General features: G+C 39.3%; 1 protein-coding gene and 1 long non-coding RNA gene across 3 annotated transcripts; both read left to right on the top strand.

Annotated features, from left to right (window-relative positions):
- Positions 1-608: 608 nt before the first annotated feature.
- ifngr2 (interferon gamma receptor 2) lies at positions 609-3,933 on the top strand. Of its 2 annotated transcripts, XM_073840636.1 has the most exons (8): positions 609-763; positions 947-1,035; positions 1,147-1,264; positions 1,491-1,651; positions 1,759-1,913; positions 2,006-2,153; positions 2,639-2,799; positions 3,012-3,933. In XM_073840636.1, exons 2-8 carry the CDS (start codon positions 984-986, stop codon positions 3,153-3,155), a joined length of 939 nt encoding a protein of 312 aa, XP_073696737.1. In that variant the 5' UTR covers positions 609-763; positions 947-983; the 3' UTR covers positions 3,156-3,933. The 2 variants fall into 2 exon arrangements, with proteins under 2 accessions (XP_073696737.1, XP_073696736.1); XM_073840635.1 differs by having other exon boundaries at positions 658-1,035.
- An 8,947-nt stretch (positions 3,934-12,880) lies between these two features.
- Positions 12,881-14,898, top strand: LOC141334590 (uncharacterized). The gene is made up of 3 exons (XR_012355578.1): positions 12,881-12,965; positions 13,682-13,771; positions 14,743-14,898. It is a non-coding gene; the product is annotated as an uncharacterized lncRNA (long non-coding RNA).
- The last annotated feature ends 7,407 nt before the right edge of the window (positions 14,899-22,305 follow it).

Raw genomic sequence — 22,305 nt, 5'->3', positions numbered from 1 at the left:
AATTAAGTTAGTTAAGTTAATACCAGGATCACAACCACACCACTTAATTTTTAAAACACGGAGAAGTTGTCAAAAGGTCTATCTTACTAAAATGCTTTCTGACAAGAATAATGGGGTTTTCTACATGATGGTTGTTTTCATGTATGTGTTTTAAATGTTAGAAACGTATAAAACGTTTTAGTTACATTAGCAATTAATTACAATGTTTTTTTTATTGTTTTACTCTTTAAAGATAACTAAAATGCTTATACATAGTGGTCTTAAAAAATAAATAAATAAATAAACTATCAGTGTAAACCTTAAACATTCCGTGACAAGTAGTTCCTCTAACGCTGTTACAGAGTGCACCGTATCGGTCAGAAAATGCAACTAAGTGACTGGTATTATAAATGTATGTCACACGTGATTTTAGTTTCGCTTTTGGCTGTTGGCCAGTGCCGAGAAATGATCGCGGTCGTCGCCAAGTCTCGCGAGAGTTCATTTAGACATTTTATTTATTGTGAGTAATTTCCAAACCGGGGTTTGGCTCACTTGCCTTGAAGGGCATTTCACGAAGAGGACGTTTTGTTGTGTTTTGGAGTCAAAATTCGTAATCTTAACTCCATCCGGAGTAGCAGAAAATGTAACTCTCGCGATATTTTGCGACATTGAGGACTTCCCTTACAGACTAGGAGTGGGCGAATGTGAGAGCCGGAAAAGGAACTGTTATCGGCCACAGACTGTAATGTAATTCTTACAAATGGGATTTATACGTAAAGAAATCGTAAGAACAGCGTTGTGACGTTTTTTGTTGTTGTTGTTGTTGTTGGGTTTAGTGTTTTATTTGTATTGTGTGAGTCTCTTATAGCTGCACACATTGCGCAACATTTTCTGTGTTTATCGTAAGAGGAACTGGCGTGTTTCCTAAACAAAACCATCTAAAATGGAGTTTTTACAAAACGCACAGATTTCACGGTGAAAGATATGGATTCATAATCGTCGAAATGATTCGCCACATTTGTGTAGGAACGGTTTTGATGCTGTTATTCAAAATAGGTAAGGGCACAAAAGATAATGTGTGTAGTTGAATTAACTGTAATATTTACTAAAACGTATCATTAGTTTAATATCCATAACATAGAAAACGGCATGTCTGCTTTATTTCAGAGGAGACATGCTGCTTAAGTCCTCCTCAGGATGTCAAGATAGTCAGGTCAAATCTACAGTGGAAGAAACCTCCTGATGAAGACAATGTGCTGTATTCACTGCAGTATAAACTTGGCTCGTAAGCATGTTGTTTTAAAAGGATAGTTCAATTAAATAATAATAATAATAATAATAATAATAGTTCTGTGATCATTTACCTTCATTATGATGACAGTCACCGTCCACTTTCATTGGCACTTTTTGTGAATGGTGAAGTGGATGATCAAATAACATCTCATCAAAACCTAACATTTTGATTAACCCTGTCTTAAACTTATTCTTCTTCTCTGTTACTTTGATTTTAGCAAATCAGATGACGAATGGTACAATGTGACGAGCCATACCAGGAAAGAATTAAGTTTTAAAATCACTCCTGAGTTTTATGGAGCAGTATTTCGAGTACGTGCGGAGAAAGGAAACAATATGTCTGAATGGCAGTATTCAAATAAAGTCAAGTGTGTAAATGGTAAGGAGTGCTTTATGTGGTTATGTATACCTTTTCATTTAAATTAATATGTTTGTTTATCACTTTTAATTTGTAACATTAACTTCTTTCTTTGTGCTGTTTTACAGCTAACTCTTGTGTTCCTGTCCTGACGCTTTCTGTAAAACCTGAAACGGTTTGTGTGACTATGGCACATATGGACGACAGCTTGAAAAAAGAATACGGAGACCATCTTGAATTTAATGTATCATTCTGGAAAGTGGATAACACGGGATACTCGAAGGTCTCTTGCATCCTTCAAACGCAAACTTATGTAACCTTTTTGATTCAATATAGAGGACTATATAAAGCTGACAAGACTTTTTGATCCTACAGGTACAGGTTTTTATTATAACAGGAGAGAATAATTGCTTTCCTAACCTGGAATTAGAGCAAAACTACTGTTTCCAGGTTCAGTATTTGCTCTATGAAAACCCTTATGGAAATGTTAGCAACCAAAGCTGTGCATCCATCCCGGAATCATGTGAGTCTTATTCACTTATTTACAGTATTTTTTGCGATTAAACCCAACCAGAAATTTGCATTAAAGCAGAAACTGAAATGAATTGCATGCTGCAATAAATTAAATAATGGTCAGTTTTTTCAATTTAGATTTATACATCATCTGAAAGCTGAATAAATAAGCTTTCCATTGATGTATGGTTTGTTAGGACAATAGGACAATATTTGGTCGAGATACAGCTATTTGAACATCTGAAATCTGAGGTTACAAAAAAAAAATCTAAATATTGAGAAAATCGCCTTTCTAGATGTCCAAATGAAGTTCTTAGCATTGCATATTACTAATCAAACATTATGTTTTGATATATTTAAGGTAGTAAATTTACAAAATATCTTCATGGAACATACTTAAGACTGGTTTTGTGGTCCAGGGTCACAAATTTGATTATGATTTAACTGATGATTCATAATGCCTCCTGTTTTTTTTATTCCTTTTCCCCTGTGTAGATGAAAGGATAAAGAGCCGTACTTGGCTTTTTAGTATATTAACCACACTTTTTGTTGTGGCCATGTGTGGAGTCTGCATTTTTCTGCTTTTTAAACACCACAAAAAGGTCAAACGGTTGTTACAGCCACTCAGCCTGGAAATTCCTAACCACTATCAAGAGGTACACATCCATTTTTTAGAATTATCACTTTAGGGAGATAAAGTAAAGTAACTGAATTGAAATCTGTTAATATGGCAAATTATAACCGTGTCCTACTGTTATTATCCTCTCTTAAAGATCATACATCAGTTAAAGTCAGATATGAAGATGAGAAACAACAGTTTTATTATTATTATTATTAAATGTGTTATATTTTTTCTCCCTGTATGTAGTTTTTTAGACGTGGGGAGTTTCCTCTGCAAGCATGTCCAAGTCCCAGCAGGCAAAGTTTACGGTCATATGACATGATCACAGTAATAGAGAGCAGCGATGTGGAGCAGCAAAGACAAGAAGAGGAACAAGAAAAAAGATCTTAGACTTAACTATTGTATTTGTCTTTATATGCATATTCTTAGTTTTTTTACTTTTTTTCTAAAGCTTTGCACATCACTAACAACGTGTGCTTGCGAATTCATATCTGTCCTGTGTAAATACAGATTATTTCAAATACTGGTCCGTGATCAGAATAGGGTTACATTTAGGGTTGCATTACATTTATTTCAGCTGTTCGGGTTAGATTAGATAGACATTTCTAGCATTTTTAACACTAAATATGAAAATCATTGTTTGTTGCACCAGTTTAATCAGTGTAATCAGTATTTGCATCTAATCTGCATATCTAAATTGGGGAAAGCAGGGATTGAGATCTAGTTGAGATAATAATTAAATTCCTGCCTATAACCATTTAAATTAAGTTTGTGAACCACTGTAATCATTTAATTGCTTGTAAAAAAAAATTTGCACTAACTGTGATTGGCCACTGATATTCCTGTGTTTAGTTTTAAGTGTTGCATTTAGTATTGAGTTATCTTAATATTATTTAAAATTCCTTCTCAATAGCAGTATAAAGTTGGTCACATTTTTTTATACTGTAAAATGCACTAAAAAGTGTGTTGTTTGAAAATTTGATTTCATGTATCAGTGAAAATAGTCTACTGCTAATTGAGCACATCAGACATTTGTCTTTGCTGTGAAATCCCTTAAAATGTAAATGTTTGTTGTTTGAATACAGATTTTGTACAAACTTGCTCAAGAGGATTTGTGCAAGTTTCATAATTGTGAAAAAAGTGTTACAAAGTAAAAACAAAACAAAAACAGTTGGCTTTTCTTGGATTATTTAGATAATGGTATACAGTTGAAGTCAAAAGTTTACATACACCTTGCAGAAAATAAGAGGGAACATACAAAATGCTTGTCTTTTTTTATTTAGTACTGACCTGAATTAGATATTTCTCATGAAAGGCGTTAACATATAGTCCACAATAGAAAACAATAGTTGAATTTACCCCTTAATGCAGAGCCTTTTCTTCTGGAGCATCAGTGAGCGTTTGAACCTCAGTTGTCCTCAGTGTGAAAAGACGGAGCTCAAAATTATACATTCATTGTTGGAAAGAGTTTAAATACACACACAAAAAAACTGAAAAACCAAAGAATCTGTGGGAGCTAAAGGATTTTTCTAAGGGACAGCAGGCAGTTTAACAGTTCAGAAACAAAAAACGGCTGTGGAACGTTTAGGTAACAACATAGTATTAAGAAACAAGTGTATGTAAACTTTTGAACTGGGTGATTTTTACAAATTTATAAAATCATGTGGACTATATGTAAATATCTTTTATGTGAAATATCTTAATTAGGCCAGTGCTAAATAAAAAAAACAACATGCATTTTGTATGATCCCTCATATTTTGGAAAAATAAATAAAATTTTGCAGATTCTGCCAGGTGAATGTAAACTTTTGACCTGTATATAAACGGTATATAATTTATTCCAGGAATTCCCAACTTGGTCCTAGAGGGACGGTGTCCAGCAGAGTTTACCTTAATACAGATTTTACCTGGAATTAAAAAAATAATAATAATTTTTTGACCACAAGAGGGCACAAGCCTACTTCACAAGTACCGTGTTACTCTCATCTGTGGTGAGTATTCACTTCCTTTAATTCTGCTTTCTGAGAAAACGTACTCGGTTACTAACGTAACCTCGGTTCTCTCAGAGAGGGAACGAGTACTGCGTAAGCTAGCTTACGCTTGGGGAAAATCCTTTCCGCGAGAGATATTGAAGCCAAAAAATTATCCTTAATTTTGTATTAATGTAAAACGCGTTGCCGCAGTGAGCAGACATAGGCGAGGCGTATTGCTTGCCTATTGGCTGCTCTGCAGCAACTGCAGCACCTATCGAGCGAGGCTTGGCGCGAAACCAGCTCCAATGAGAGCCTTTCGCGCCTAATACGTCATCTCCCGCCGAAAGTGGCGTGATCCAAGCCTATAAATATCGCTCGAAGGTAGCTACACTCTGGTTTTTTCATCATAAAAGCGCCCAGAGCACGCGCTTGCACGGCAAGGTACGCAGTACTCGTTCCCTCTCTGAGAGAACCGAGGTTACGTTAGTAACCGAGTACGTTCTCTTACGAGAGGTCTCTCGTACTGCGTAAGCTAGCTTACGCTTGGGGACCCCATGTAAAACGCCGTGCATGCCAAGATCTGATACCATAGACCCGAGGGCGAATAGCCCGGGGTTCATATAGTGTTTGAACGTGCTTGAACATATAAAGGGATTAGGACCCTATAAACACTGGCTCCTGGTATATCCGGGCAGGTAAACGACCTGGATAAACTTGGAACATGGGTCTAGATATCTGTTAATATCTAGACCGATAGCAACTTGGCCTGTAGGGCGGGAACCTCCAAGTTGTAGAATCTTATGAATGTAGACGGAGAGGCCCAGCCTGCCGCCGTACAAATGTCTTGCAAGTTAATTCCACTCGACCAAGCCCACGACGAGGCCACGCCCCTCGTGGAATGTGCTCTGACACCCAGCGGGCATCGCATGCCCTTGGACTCGTACGCCAGTGCAATAGCATCCACTATCCATCTGGATAAAGTCTGTTTTGACGCAGCCATTCCTTTAGAATGCCCGTAAAACGAGACGAACAGCTGTTCTGTCTGTCTAAAAGCAGACGTGCGAGACACATAGACTCTTAGCGCTCTAACTGGACATAAGAGTCTCGCGTCAGCCTCATCATCCCCAACCGGCAGAGCAGACAGTGCGATGACCTGTGCTCTAAACGGTGTGTTAATAGACTTTGGCACATATCCATGCTTGGGTTTGAGTATAACTTTAGAGTCGTTAGGTCCAAACTCCATGCATGTCGCGCCCACGGAGAGCGCATGCAAATCTCCTACGCGCTTCACTGAAGCGAGCGCTAGGAGGAATATAGCCTTAAGAGACAGATATTTTAATTCAGCCGCCTGTAGTGGTTCGAATGGTCCGCCCTTCATAGCGTCCAGCACCACAGAAAGGTCCCAAGTTGGGACTGAAGGCGGTCTGGGTGGATTTAATCTCTTAGCTCCCCTAAGGAAGCGTATGATTAAATCGTTCCTCCCTATTGACTGACCTAGCGTTGTCCTCGAGAACGCTGCTATGGCCGCCACATAAACTTTGAGCGTGGACGGGGACCTGCCCTTGTCCAGCAGCTCTTGTAGGAAGGAAAGTACATCTGTCACTCCACAGTCTGTGGGTGAAGATCCGCGGGCTGTGCACCAGTCCGCAAATATCGACCACTTCGAGGCATAGAGCCGTCTAGTAGATGGCGCCCTAGCCTGTGTGATCGTTGATATCACTCCTGTGGGGAGTTCATCATATATTCCCTGGTGACCCATACATGAAGGGACCACAGCTCGGGGTGAGGGTGCCAAATCGCGCCGCCCGCCTGCGAGAGGAGGTCTCTCCTCACAGGTATTGGCCACGGTGCGATGCTCGTCATCTGCATCAGCGCTGGGAACCAAGGCTGGTTCCCCCAAAACGGCGCTATTAGCAGTATTGCACACCCTTCCTCCTTCACCCTCTCTATCACCTGAGGTAGGAGAGAGACTGGGGGAAAAGCATAAAGAGGACGGCGGGGCCACGCATGTGCTAGCGCGTCCTTGGCTTTGGAAAAGAATTCTAGACAATGAGCGTTGTCCTGAGATGCAAATAGATCTATCTCCGCTCTGCCGAATGTTTTCCATAATAGCTGCACCGTCTGAGGGTGCAGCGACCATTCGCCCGCCGGAACATTGTTCCTGGACAGTCTGTCTGGTCCTACATTTAGGGTCCCCCGCACGTGCGCTGCCCTCAGCGAGCGCAGGTTGCGATGAGCCCATACCAGAAGGCGTTCTGCAAGTGCATGTAGTTTTCTGGACCTGAGACCGCCCTGGCGATTTATGTAAGCCACTACCGATATGTTGTCGGAGCGGACTAATACATGACTTCCTTTCAATAAAGGAAGAAAATATGTCAGCGCATTCTCTACTGCCATCATTTCGAGGCAGTTGATATGCAGCGATTTCTCGCGTTCTGACCACTGGCCGAACGACGGTCTGCCGTCTAGGAGCGCTCCCCATCCCGAGGTGGACGCGTCCGTGGACACTACTTTCACCTTCGAGGGTCTCTCTAGAGTGACACCTGTTTGGTACCAGCCGGCTGTTCTCCACGGCATCAGGGCTGTAACGCATCTCTGATTGATCGTGAGACGGAGTCGACCGGACGCCCACGCTTGGTGCGGCACTCGCGCTCTCAGCCAGAACTGCAGTGGGCGCATGCAGAGCATCCCTAACTGTAGAACTGATGATGCTGACGCCATAAGACCTAACACTCTTTGAAAGGTTTTGAGCGGGGCAGACGCGCTGCAGCAGAGCGCGCTCACTGCTCTCTGAATGTTCAGCGCGCGCTCTTGCGTTAGCTTCGCTGTCATTGACTGCGAATCCAGTTCTATGCCCAGGAAGGAGATATTCTGGCTGGGGTTCAGCGAGCTTTTCTCCCAGTTTACTTTCAAACCCAAATTCTCGAGGTGATCGAGTAACATGGTCGTGTGTTCCCTGAGCATTGAGCGAGATTGCGCTAAAATCAGCCAATCGTCCAAATAATTCAGTATTCGCACTCCCTTCAGTCTGAGCGGGGCGAGCGCTGCGTCCATGCACTTCGTAAACGTACGGGGTGCTAGGGACAAACCGAATGGTAGGACTGTGTACTGATAAGCTTGGCCCTCGAAGGCGAATCTCAAAAATCGCCTGTGACGCGACGCTATCTGTATTTGAAAATACGCGTCTTTCAGATCCACTGACACAAACCAGTCTCCTCGGCACACTTGTGCGAGGATTTTCTTGGTTGTGAGCATTCTGAACTTTCGCTTCACTAGCGCTTTGTTCAGTTGCCTTAGATCTAGTGGTCACTTCGGCTCGTAGCAGGTGTGCTGCATCTGCCTTTATCGTGGTCTCGACGCGCGCCGTGTAACGGCGAGGGCGTCGTCGAAACTGGAGCGAATAGCCTCTCTTTATAATGTCCAGCACCCATTTTGAGACCCCTGGGAGTTTTTCCCATGCATCTATCATGTAATGCGAGGGGGTGGGTGCGAAGCGCGCTCCGATCTGTTACTAACGGAGCCGCTTCGGTGTCTGTGACATGCAAGGCTCGGGGTACGCTGACCGCGGGGACTGCTTTCTCTGTGTGTATGTGTGGTTGCGTGGTAACGGCACATTTAACACACTCGATGCAGCTTTAAGCCGCGTAGACTGGGCGTCGTCCGGTTTACAGAAACCGTAAGACCTGCCTGATGTAATATGTGTGGGCACTCTGAGGTGGGCACATATAAAACATGCGAAGTCGGTGAAACTGTAGCGAATAGCCTCCTTTAATAATGTCCAGCACCCATTGTGAAACCCCTGGGAGCTTTTCCCATGCATTTACCTGTAACGCAAGGGGGTAGGTGCGATGCGCGCTCCGATCTGTCAACAACGGAGTCGCTTCGGTGCGTTGTGACGCACGAGTGACTGTGACATTCGAGGCTCGGGGTACACTGACCGCGGGGACTGCTATCTTTGTGTGTATATATGGTTGCGTAGTAACGGGCACATTCAACACACTCAGCGCAGCCTTTAGCCGTGTAGACGGGGCGTCGTCCGGTTCGTTTTTACAGAAACCGTAAGACCTGCCTGATGTGATATGTGTGGGCACTCTAGGGTGGGCACATTTATCACATGCGAAGCGCAGCCGATTCGGGTCGACTTTATGTGCGCGGGTTTTGTATGACAGGATGTGCTCATGTGTATGTGCATGCGAGCTACACACAAAACACCTTCGGCTATGGCCGGAACACCCGAAAATACACTCCTTTGAGGATTTAATTGGGTAGCCGTGAGAACGGCTCTTGAGTGCAGACAAGCAGGCTGCAGCGCCGGCTTGATGACTGCGGATAACGCTGGAACAGCCACATTTCTTGGAGCTGAGAGAGCGAATACTTTCGGTGGGAGTCTGGCAGCCGCGGGACTCGCGCACCGGCGTTCAACACTCCAAACAGCGTTCGCCTGCATAGAGCGAACGCACTCCTGGTTTCGTTTTTACAGAAACCGGTTGACGTGCATAATGAGGTGTCTGTGAGCACTGTGAAGCGGGCACATTTAACACTCCAAAACAACGTTCGCCTGCATAGAGCGGATGCACTGTTGGTTTCGTTTTAACAGAAACCGGTTGACGTGCATAATGAGGTGTCTGTGAGCACTGTGAAGCGGGCACATTTAACATCCCAAAGCATAGAGTTAATGCACTGTTGGTTTCGTTTTTACAGAAACCAACAGTGCATAATGTGGTGTTTGTGGGCACTGTGAAGCGGGCACATTTACCACGTGTGACGCGCAATCGATCTGAGTCGATTTTATGTGCGCTGTGTTTGTGTGTAGAGATGAGCACTGGTTAGTGGGCATATTCATACGACACATGAAACACCATCGGCCGTGGCCGGGACACCAGATAATACACTTTATTGGGGGTATATCTGTGTAGCCGTGGGAACGACTTTTGTGTGCAGGCAAACGGGCGACGGAGCCGGTTTGTTGGCTGCAGAAAACACTGGAACAGTCACATTTCCTGGAACTGGACGAGCGAATAACTTTGGTGGGGGTCCGGCAACCGCGGGACTCGTACACTGTCGTTTTCCCAGATGTGCTAGGACGATTTCGGAGGCTCAGGTTTCAACTCAATCCTGGGCCGCGGGCCGCGTCTGGCGGGGCGGCGGCCAGACGAGAAAAACGTCAGAAAGCGTTAACCACGGGTGCCTCTCAGCAACGGTGAGAGACCATGTTACGCAGCGCTGACGCGGCTAGGCGGCGGCGAGAGCGCGGCGAAGCAGGTTTGACGTCTGACGGCAAGCTTTAGAGGGGAGGGCCGACTTAGCACGCCGTCCAGCGGAGGGCAGACATAAGTGGGCTGCTATCGCCTCTTCTGAGCAGCATGCGCGTTCCCGCTTTGGCGGGAAACGGAAATCCTCTTCCTCCTTCATGGCCCCCCTCGTCACCGGCGTCGATGGAAGCGGTGGCATACAGCGGCCGCTTTACGTCCGGAACAGAGGCTGACGAGGTCGATGAAGCAGGCGGGCGAACCGGCGAGCTTTGTCGGCTGGAGGAAGGGTCCGGGGCCCGCTGGGCACAGCGCTTTTTACGGCGCGACACCGCGCGGGCGGGGGAGCAGTCTCAGTGAAGAAGGCAAGGCAAGTCCTCAGAGTCGCCATTGGCATCTGCACGAGCCGTATGAAAGCATCTTTAAAAAGACACTTTGCTCTCTTAGAGAAACAGTGTGTATCGCAGCGGCGACACACACTGTAGATTATAAAGGTTTATAAAGGATATAGGCGCCGGAAAGCGCAGCAGGAAGGCACGGAAGCGGCGTGGCCAGCAGTTCCAATGGCTCGTCCCGCTGAGATGCTTGCAGTCGACGGCGGCTTCTTCTCCGGCTCCAGCGATGCGTGAGCTTCGCTTGAAGGATGAAAAAATCAGAGTGTAGCTACCTTCGAGCGATATTTATAGGCTTGGATCACGCCACTTTCGGCGGGAGATGACGTATTAGGCGCGAAAGGCTCTCATTGGAGCTGGTTTCGCGCCAAGCCTCGCTCGATAGGTGCTGCAGTTGCTGCAGAGCAGCCAATAGGCAAGCAATACGCCTCGCCTATGTCTGCTCACTGCGGCAACGCGTTTTACATTAATACAAAATTAAGGATAATTTTTTGGCTTCAATATCTCTCGCGGAAAGGATTTTCCCCAAGCGTAAGCTAGCTTACGCAGTACGAGAGACCTCTCGTAAGAGAACCTAACCATACATTGCAGCGGCAGCATTGCACATCTTTTTTACCTGATGAAATGACTCATCTGGTTGTTTGTAAAGAAAAGCTTGGAGTGAAAATCCATTGTAGTCTGAACTGTGAACTTATGTATTCTGTTTTCTTCACAGAACATCCTATCATTGCATGAGGCCGAAGCAAAGAATGTGCCAGTGGCATACAGTGTCTTTCGATGGCTTTAGAGATGACAAGGAACAGTCTTAAACCCCTTAACTGTTCCTCCTGAAGCCTTTGTCTCAATATCTCCATCAAAGGAATGTTATTAAAAAGCCTTCATTGCAGATCCACAGCGAGGTACGACGGATTTCAGGTGTTTACTCAGGTGATGCTTGACACATGGATGTTTGTGTCCTGAGAAAGTGTTTCTAGTCTTGGGTGATTTATCTGATTTGGTCTAGCTTGGCTGCCATTATGGCCAAACAGCTGTTTAGCCATCATGAAAAAATTCTTGGTTGAGACTGAAAGGAAGATACTGAGTCAACTTTTGTCTTTGCCTTTTTTTTCGTCAACAAACATACAGCGCGTATGCATTCTGCAGTTGTGACTGTAGGGAGAATACCCCACTAGCTATTGGACTCTATGTTCAGACAGAAGAAAAAGAGATGTGAGACTTAGTGTCAACAATAACCAGCTAAAACCAGTTCTTTCTACCTCTGCGGTTAGGATGCTCAGGATGTATCTTCCTATATTCAAGAAAAATAGATAATAAAAGGCACTTCATAAATATTTCATATGCAGTGAAGTAAGAAATGAAGTAAACAAAGTAAATTTCGATCACAATGGCCAGTTGACTAGTTAAAACTAGTCAGGAAGACCGGCCACACTCTTAAAAATTAAGGTGCTTCACGATGCCACACTGTAACCGATTTTTGTAATTTGAACAGTATTTTACTGTAATATCTACAGTAAGATACTGTAAAATGTATATACAGTATTTTACTGTAAACTGCAAAGGATTATGGGAAAATATATGATCACTACTGTAATTCTCCACTACTGTAAATCCGTTTACAGTAGTGAACTTGCCCGCGAAAAATTGACCAATGGCAAGGGAGATTTTTTTTTCTCCTGTTGAGAGGAAGTGGCGGTAAAAAGGACAAAAGAGAAATGTTGCATCAATAACTCGACAAAAAGGTTAGTATATTATTTCTGTTTTATGAAAAACTGAACAATTTTAATTTGTTTTCACTTGTTAACAGCAAACTAACAATATTCATCGTGTTTTTCATGTCGGTAGCCTTTTTTTTCTGACTGACGGCCGGGGCGCCGCCATAACGGTGAAAACATGGACTGGTGAGTAAATTAAGGTGACCTATATTAGTTGAAATAAACTTTATTTAAACTGAGAAACACGTTTGTATATTCGGCTGCCCTTTAATGCAAGTTAGTTCGTCTGACGAGCCCTTACTCAAGCTTAACAGCAAACTGAGGTGAAATACTGAGGTAAAGTGCGTTAAGCAACACCACTGTTTCTGTGGAGATTTTAAACTGTATTTTCAAGCCCTTCTTTTGTTTGTTATTTTCAAGTTTCTGGTCTGGATGTCGTCTGTAACGTCGGAGCGCGGAGGTGTATTTTGGATCTTCTTCTGTGAATGACTGCCATAGTATCGACGATAACATGAACTGGTAAGGTAATAATGTCAGTAAGCCGAAGTTGACAAACTTAACGTTAGTCACAGAGCAGCATAATATCTTTTAAACGCTGCCTCTTTATAGCTAGCAAGGTAATTCTCTTCAAATGATGTTTAAGTAAGAAATGTGTGTATGAATGTCGTATGTAACTTTATAGACGGTCCCTTCAGTGACAGACGTGACATAAACAGCGCGCTAACATGAAACACTGAGGTAAAACTGAACACCGCGGTTAACTGCATCTTTTGTGTTTTATTTTCAAGTTTGTGGTCTCGTGGTCATGTCGTCTGCATCGGAGGTGTATTAGAGTCTTTTCTGGTGATTGCCGTCGTCGCGGTGCAAACAACAGGTGAGCTTCCCCTTTCATCAATTTAACTAAGTTAATGTTAACTTTACTAAATTAGCCAAATTAGCCACAGGCTGCTGTTCTCCACTGACTTGCAGAACAGGTTAACTTTTTAAAGAGAGTAACGAGCTAACAATATGTGACCCTGGACCACAAAACCAGTCATAAGGTTAAATTTGACAAAACTTAGATTTATACATCATATGAAAGCTCAATAAATAAGCTTTCTATTGATGTATGGTTTGTTAGGATAGGACAATATTTGGCCGAGATACATCTATTTGAAATCAGAAATCTGAGGATGCAAAAAAATCAAAAATACTGAGAAAATCACCTTTAAAGTTGTCCAAATTAGGTTCTTAACAATGCATATTACAAATCAAAAATTACATTTTGATATGTTTACAGAAGGAATTTTACAAAAAATCTTCATGGAACATGATCTTTACTTAATTTCCTAATGATTTTTGGCATAAAAGAAAAATCAAAAATTTTGACCCATTCAATGTATTTTTGGCTATTGCTACAAATATACCCCAGCGACTTAAGACTGGTTTTGTGGTCCAGGGTTACATATATTAATATAGCAAGTTTTGCTAATAAATATGATAAATGCTTATTTTATTAAAAATGTAAATTGTATTACTGTACAGTAGTTGTCTTTTCTGATCATAAACTATAGTAACACTAAAAGGGTGTTGTGACACTGTCTGTTACAGGAGATTTCTCCAAGCACTAACTGGATGCTGACCATCAGATGCAGAATCATCATACAGCCAGCTGTCCATTTTACAGACATGCAGAATCAGGTAACCCAAAACACATTTTGTTTTACATTGCATTTACATTCATGCATTTTTCAGATGCTTTTATCCTAAGCAAGTTATATTGTATTTATATTGTTATTTATTGTATCTCGTAAGGTATTCATTTCCTGGGGGGTGTTCCATAAAACAAGTTTACCAAATAAGTCAGGCTTATTTCAGTTAGTCTGACTTATTTTGTGCCAAATCAAGTGACAAGACTAACTGAAATAAGCCTGGCTTATTTGGCAAACTTGTTTTATGGAACACCCCCCTGGGAATGTTTTTTATTACCATGTCTTGTCACATCAAGATTGAGTTTGCATGCGCATTAAAATTATTTCTATTAAACCAGCATTTAAACAGCAAAATGCAGCTGCTTCAGTTGTCTTTACCTTACTGTAACCTTTAAATTCATAATAGCAATCTTACCATCTGTCAAATTTAGATTATTGTTACTGTAAAGCAACAAATAGAGATTTTTTTAATCGTAGTAGGCTTATTATATGCACAGACTTTCTAGGAAACACACGTTTAGAATGTTTATATGAACAGATTAGTTAGCATTTAGCATGGTCTGTGGCAGACTTTACTAAGTGTCAGGGCAACAAAATTAGATAAACAAGAATGTAATATTAAGTCATTTAAATCATGAAGAAAATATTGTCTTTGTGCTCCATTTAGTAAAAACGGTTTTAAACAAAGCCATGTCTTGCGTCTCTGCACACAGCAGTGTTTAATTACTGAATGAATTTACCTTTTTTAAACACCTTGAATCAGTGATTCACTGGCCCATTCATAAAATTCTTTATAAAAAATTTCAATAAAAAGTTTCTTCAGTTTTTTTTTCTTACTACAGCGTTCATATGTAGTATATAATAAAAATAAAAAAATGCATACAGCATCAAGTTTGACAGTTGAGGCAAATTCTATAAACACTGCTTTAAAAAAATCTTTTTTTTTTCTTGTGCTTGCAGGTTCGTTCAGACAGTCAATCTTTGTGGCAGCAAATGCATTGACAGTCACAGATCAGATGGACTTCTGGAAAGAGGGTGCAAACAACAAGCATCAGCCTGAATTCCATTCTGCTGTTTCTCATCAGAGAGCTTGTCAACTTTGACTCAAAATTACTAAAATTTAACACTACACAAACTCATTTACACTGCCAGACAAAGCTTTTGAACAGTAAGATTTTAAATGTTTTTAAAGTAGGTCTCTTCTGCTCACTAAGCCTGCATTTATTTGATCCAAAGTACAGCAAAAACAGTACACTTTTGAGCCGTTTTCTTTTTGAATATATTTTAAAATGTCATTAATTCAAAGCTGAATTTTTAGGATCATTACTGCAGTCACATGATCCTTCAGTAATCATTCTAATTATCTGATTTTCTGCTCAAAAACTATTATTATGATGTTGCTGAGATTAATATAATGCTAAAAACAGTGAAGTAGATTTTTTTCAGGTTTCTTTGATGAATAGAAGGTTCAGATAAACAGCATTTATCTGAAATAGAAATAGTTTGTAACATTATGAATGTCTTTATCATCACTTTTAATCAATTTAAGTCATCCTTGCTAAATAATATCTTTCTATTCATCAAAGAATCCTGAAAAATTTAAAAATTAAATAAAATATGTTTATCAGCATACTAGAATGATTTCTGAAGGATCATGTGATACTGAAGACGAGTAATGATGCTGAAAATTTAGCTTTGATCAAAGGAATAAATTAAATTGTAAAATATATTCAAATAGCAGTTCATTTATATAATTTATCACAATTGTATTGCTTTTGCTGTAATTTGGATCAAATTAATGCAGGCTTGGTGTGCAGAAGAGAATTCTTTAAAAAAATCTTAGTGTTCAAAAACTTTTGACTGGTAGTGTACTTACTTATTTTTGCTTTTCAGTATGTGTATGTTTGCCATGATACAAAGTCTCCAGGGGACTGTGGTGATGCCCTTTTTTCTGCTGTATCCTAGAGGTCAACATTTGTAATTTGTACTTTTAAAAAGAAAATGTTCAACAAATAAAAAGAATATTATCAGAACTAATGCTTATGAGTTATTGTGATTTTTATGGGGTTGGGGTGGTAAAAATCTTAAAATACAGTGCTATACGACAATTGGATTGTTTTTATAGGTAAAAAAAGTTTAAAATAAATGAAAATAAACTCTATAGTACTGATACTGTAATTGAAAATACTGTAAAAATACTGTAATTGAAGATACAGTAACAACACTGTAAATGAAATTACAATAAAAATACTGTAAATGAAATTACAGTAAAGGTCTTTTAGTACTGTAAATGCACTTACAGTAATAATACTGTAAACATTTTTTACAGTAACTTACTGGCATCCAGCTGCCAGTAAGTTACTGTAAAATTTACAGCAAACTTTTTACAGTGCATAGAAGAACTTTTTTGTATAAATGGTTCCATAAAGAAGGTTCTTCAGATTATAAAATAGTAAGAAAGAGATGGTTCTTTAAAGAACCTTTGACTAAATGGTTCATTGGGGCAACAGGCTGTTATAAGTTGTTTTGTTGTTGTTTGTTTTATTCTAGCAAAGACTCAAAGTTATGCTAATGGATCCAAAAGCTGTGCAGAACAACTCTGATATAGTTACCTTTGGTCTATGGGTCTAATAAAATCGTTCTTGTGTGCAAAGGTCAATCCCTTGAAGAAAAAGAAGTATTATTTATAAAAACGTCTGATTTAAAATCATCTGCTTGGAGTCAAATTAATTAATTCATTCCTGCATTCTTTGCTTTTTTTTTTTTTTTGTAATTTCTGTATGAGCCTGTAAGAGTTAATTATCTTATTACACTCTTAAAAATAAAGGTGCTTCACGATGCCATAGAAGAACTTTTTTTTTGCCTGAATGGTTCCATAAAGAACCTTTAACATCTGAACCTTTCTGTTTCATAAAAGGTTCTTGTGCGAAAAAAGCTTCTTCAGATTATAAAAAGGTAAGAAAGAGATGGTTCTTTAAAGAACCTTTGACTGAATGGTTCTTTGTGGAACCTAAACTGGTTCTTTTATGGCATCGCTTGAAGAACCCTTCAAAGCAAACATTTTTTTTAAAGAGTGTACATGTTAATTACCCTTCAAAAGTTTCCACAAAAATATTAAACAGCAAAACTGTTTTAACATGGATAATAATTGGAGTATATCAGCTTATTACGATGATTTCTGAAGCATCATGTGATGCTGAAGACTGGAATAGTGACTGCTTAAAAAATCAGCTTTGCTATCACAGGAACAATGACATTTTAAAATATATTAAATAGAAGCTATTTAAAATTGTTAGAACATTTCACAATGCTACTGTTGCTGCGTTTTTGTTCAAAGGAATGCACAAACAAACAAAGTTTTAAATATCATACACATGCACGTCTTTAGATGAAAGTGGTTAACCCACGGTTAAATATTTGAGAACCAAAACATTCTTAAGCTGCAAACCACAAAACAACTTACTAGATATAAATTCTTATCTATTTATGACAAGCTGGGATATATTTGTTATCGGCATGGACTTTCAAACTAACATGGCAACAAGTGATTTATGTAAACAATCAGATTCAAACAGCTTTGGTTTATGTTTCCTCATAGATTTTGTGCTGATGGTTTTTGAGTTCATGATTTGTCTAATGTTTGATTAATGGTATGCTAATGGTTTTAAGAATCTCGCACACTGTGGAATTTTGAGAGCTCCCCCAGAATACTATGAGAGTTCCCCACAGGTGGTTATATAACTTGAAGGCAAAACACAGCAGCGTTTAGGTGACGCAAACTCCCCGGAGTCAGAGACAAGAGCCCTCTCACTCTCTTGTCTTGTCTGTCTGTATTTCATGCCTCAAGGTGAGAAGATGAGTGCACTTGTCTTATGTCTGGGTGTCTTTGCGAACAAAAATATGAAAGAGAGACATAAAGGAGATGAACTGCATAGATTTCGTCTCCACTTTACAGGAAACATCAAAATAAGATGGTCTGAACCAAAAATCCTCACTAGATACTTTTCGATCGTAGAGCCAGTTGAAACTTCAAAACTCTGGCATGCCATCATGAAGTAAATGCCTTAGCAAGTTCTCAGAGAGATATCTTTGTGCAAGACAAGAATGTATAGGTGAGATAAGATAAGAAAGTTTGGTAAGAGATCATCTGTCAAGAAAAAAATTTCAGTAGGACATCAGAGGCCTTTCAGTGGTTTAGTTTGCTAATTTAAAACCTGCAGATAATTATATGACAGTGTTCATTAAATGCGACATTTTGTAAGCTATATCAGCATATTTTATGTGAATTTTCACTTCTGTCCCTGTCTGTCCTCATCTAACCTTTTAGAGTCGGCTTGAAAGAATTCAATGGCGACTCATTCATGTGTGCCTTATATTAAAAACTAAATATAGGCAATATTCAAAGAGTATTTTACTTTACGGTGACGAATGTGCCATAAAACATACGAAGAGAATTAAGTTAGCACTGAATTCTGAAACTTAAGTTGCATTACGAGGGCTGCAACAGTTGTCTGCAATTTATGTTGTTGAACAAAACATGCAATATTTTCAAGTAATGTTAATCACAGACCTTATTTTACCCGAAATTTGAAAACCCATAAGAAATATTCACAAGGGAATGCAAGGCTAGTAAATGCTAAATCCCTTCTGGGGGGATTAAAAATCTTCCAAATCAAGAACAAAGAAATTCTGACCAAATATCCCCATGAGGATGGTAATACCAGTCAATTTTGACCCAATGGGGACATTTTTGGTCCCCATGAGGAAAACAGCTTTTTTTTTTATTTAAAAATGCAGAAAGTTTTGATAGACAGGAATGCAGTTTACTGTATAAAACCTGTTATGTCTATGGAAAGTGCTCAAAAACAGTTTCCCCGTGTGTGTGTGTGCGTGTGTGTGCGCGCGCGCGCGCGTGTGTGTGTGTGTGTGTGTGTATGTGTGTGTGTGAAATACTGAAATTACCAAAATATTTAATTGAAACTAGTCAAAAGGCAGTTCCAAACTCAAAAAGTCCAAATACTACTACTACTACTACTACTACAAAAAAAAAACAAAAAAAAAACATTCTCAGCTAAAACAATGCCAAGTTCTGTCATGAAATTCTACACTATTAAACATAAAGCTTCTTTATTTGCATCGATGGTTCCATGAAGAATCTTAAACATCCATTGAACCTTTCAAATGCAGAAAAGGTTCTTTAGATTTTTTTAATGTTCTTCAAAATGTTTTTTTTTAAGAACTGTTCACTGCAAGGTTCTTTGGGGAACCAAAAATGGTTCTTCTATGGCATCACTGCAAAAACACCCTTTTGGAACCTTTATTTTTAGGAGTGTAGATGCCGCAGGCTGATGGGTCTTTAATTCAAACTGATGATATTCATTGCATTAAACTACTTGGCAATAAGGTACTAAGCTGATTGGTTCATGTGGCATACGCAGCTAATAAGCTTACTGCTTTATATTTTAATGGCTGGTTAGCATTCACTAGAGCAGCAGTGCACTTTCAGTTACTCTGAAACCCTCCACCTTCCCCAGCTCCACTTGTATAGATCTGCTACGGTTATTATCAGTGTTGGAGGTAAAACTTTACAAGTAACGAAAGGTACATTATCAGATTCACATTACTTTTTAATTTACAAGAAAATACTTACTTTTCAAATAAGTAACAATTTATTGACTGACAAGTCTCCTGTTCACATGTTGAGACAGAGCCATTGTGTGTGCTGTGTAAACATGATGCTACTGTAGTTATAGACTAAATGTGAACATGCATTAATTCATCTCGCTCACAAAAAACAGATTCAGTATTCATCAAAATGAATAAAAACAGTGAAATGCAAACTCAGAATATGACACAAACCTATTAACCAGTGTCTTTGAGGCTGACCTTTGATGATCCAGTTTAACCATACTAATAAGCAAACATGACTTTAGATAAACTAACATTTGTGCTTCATTGTTTTTTTTTTTTTGCTGAAGAGTGTTGAACCTTCTCCTGCATTCTACTGTACAGACATAAATGTACTTTTCCTTCAGCTTATTCATTCACTTATTGATGTGAGAGGGCTTTTACATTTGCTAAAAATATAACTTTTTATATTAAAAAACAAACAAGCAAGCCCTGCCAGATTTAAAAAGTAATGGAAAAGTAATGGAAAAGTAATGTAACTAAATAAATTTAATTAGTTACCTTCGTATGCATTTTAATGCATTATTTTTAAAAGTAAATTTCCCCAACTCTGGTTATTATATATGCTGCCTGTGCATTTTTATTATTACATTTATTATGTCCTAAATATTCACAGCAGCATATTTGCAAATGTATTGGTAGTAGCAGGTTCCTGTATATACTTTACAGTGCCTTGCAAAAGTATTCATACCCCTTCTTTTTCACATTTTGTTTCGTTGCAGCATTGTTAAACTGCTTTAAATTAGTTTTCCCCACATCAATTTACACTCCATACACCATAATAATGACAAAGCAAAACCCAGATTTGCAAAATTTACAAATTTATTAAAAATAAAACACTGAAATAAGTACACTGAGCAAGTATTAATACCCTTAACTCAATACATAGTTGAAGCACCTTTACAGCCTCAAGTCTTTTTGGGTATGATGTGACAAGCTTTGCACATCTGCATTTGGCAATTATCTACCATTCTTAGCCTCACCTTTTCACCTCTCAAGCTCTGTCAGCTTGGATGGGGGCTGGCAGACATTTTCTAGAGTCCTAGTTGTTCCAATCATCTTCCATTTTGGATAATGGAGGCTACATACTTCTGTGATCCTTCAATGCAGCAGATTTTTTTCTGAATTCTTCCCTAGATCATTGCCTTAACGCAAGTCTGTCACTGAGCTCTACAGGCAGTTATCTTGACCTCAGGACTTGGATTTTGCTCTGATATGCATTTTCAGCTGTTAGACCTTTTCTGAGAGGTGTGTGCCTTTCTAAAACATACTCATTCAAATGAATTTGCCACAGTTTAACTACACTCAAAGTGTAGTAACATCTAGAAGCAATATGAATGCTCCTGAGCTAAATTTCGAGTGTCCCAGAAAAGGGAATGAATGCTTATCGGGATCTTTTCAGTTTATTATTTCTAATAAATTTGCAAAGTTGTTACAAACCTGTTTTGTGCTTTGTCATTATGGTATATGAAATGTAGATTGATGTGGAAAAAAAGTAATTTAAAGCAGTTTAACATAATCCTGCAACAAAACAAAATGTGAAAAAATGAGGCACTGTATATTATTTACAGCAGCAATAATTTACATCAACAGCAATAACCAACAGCAGCAGCAATTCAGCATATAGCTGTCCATCTATTCCACCAAATACATTAACATTGTCATATTCATTACCATGCTAAAATCTTCTAAAATCAGCTACTTCCACCACTTTGAGTGCTCATCAAATGTTCAAACATCCAAACAGCAACAAACAAGAGAAAAGTGTGTGGAAAGAAAAAAATATACATATAAGATGTGCATAAAATAAAATGCATATTATAAAAATACATCTTTTCCACTATTACTATGTCTTTCATCATCATGAACAGCTGATGTTACAGTAAATTCCGCTCACTTTACACATATGGCTTTTGTCGGGGGACAAAACCCTACAGGGGAGAGGAAAGGAATGGCTGACCTTCAGAAAGACCATGCTCTCCAACTGAGCGTTTAATAATGTATCATTTACTAGTGCATGTGTGTGTCTATGTAGAATAAACATGGTCTTCTATGTAGAATAAACATGGTCTTCTATGGTTTCTTCTTTACCCAGTTGAAATGCTTACGGATGAAACAACATAACATAACATAGACTAACATAACATAAAGCCTTAACTAGGTATGCCTGACATGATGAAAAGAGTAACAAAATACAATCAAATCCCTATTTTACTTTTAAGGGGAGACGCTGTATCATAGGCCTGTCAAGTTTGAGATTTTGGGCTTTTTGGTGTTTCATGAAGTGTTTTTTTTTCAGACTAGTGGAAAGAAAACACCCAAACGACACTGTTAAGTGTTTCTTTTATAGCACTTTATCTATTTGTGTCAACAGATTTCAATTACAAATACATATTTTTAAAGGCCATTTTCTCAAAATGAGATTTTCTCCTACACTGAACCATAAATCCCCACTTCAGTAGCACTTACACACACCAATCTTTACATTTGTATTCCTGTCTTCTTGATTTTATACAACATTGTATTCCCCCCAAAATGGTTAAAAAAAGGGTTTCTGTCTGTTCTAAGTTTTTTTCTAATTGTGGAGTGACAAAAAGAGGTAGGCCTACCCAAAATCCCCTCTGCAAAAAGTATTGACTCTATTATGTCAAAACCATGAAACTTTCGAAACTGACTTCATCCAGTGTTTAGATTTTTGTACTAGAGATGTATACACATTAGCACGGATTTCTCACATTTGAGAAAACTTGTAATACAAAAAATGTTTGCAATTATCAATGTACAGTGTTGGGAAAGTTCTTTTTCTACGTGAACTAGTTCAAAGTTCAGTTCACA

The sequence above is a fragment of the Garra rufa genome, chromosome 5 (assembly GCF_049309525.1).
Source record: "Garra rufa chromosome 5, GarRuf1.0, whole genome shotgun sequence".
NCBI lineage: Eukaryota > Metazoa > Chordata > Actinopteri > Cypriniformes > Cyprinidae > Garra > Garra rufa.
This window is presented reverse-complemented; position numbering and strand designations above follow the sequence as displayed.

Coding starts and splice junctions, on each gene's coding strand:
- ifngr2 (XM_073840636.1), top strand. CDS start 984: ATGATTCGCCACATTTGTGTAGGAACGGTTTTGATGCTGTTATTCAAA. Junction 1,265..1,490: donor CTGCAGTATAAACTTGGCTC/GTAAGCATGTTG, acceptor CTTTGATTTTAG/CAAATCAGATGACGAATGGT. Junction 1,914..2,005: donor ATAACACGGGATACTCGAAG/GTCTCTTGCATC, acceptor TTGATCCTACAG/GTACAGGTTTTTATTATAAC.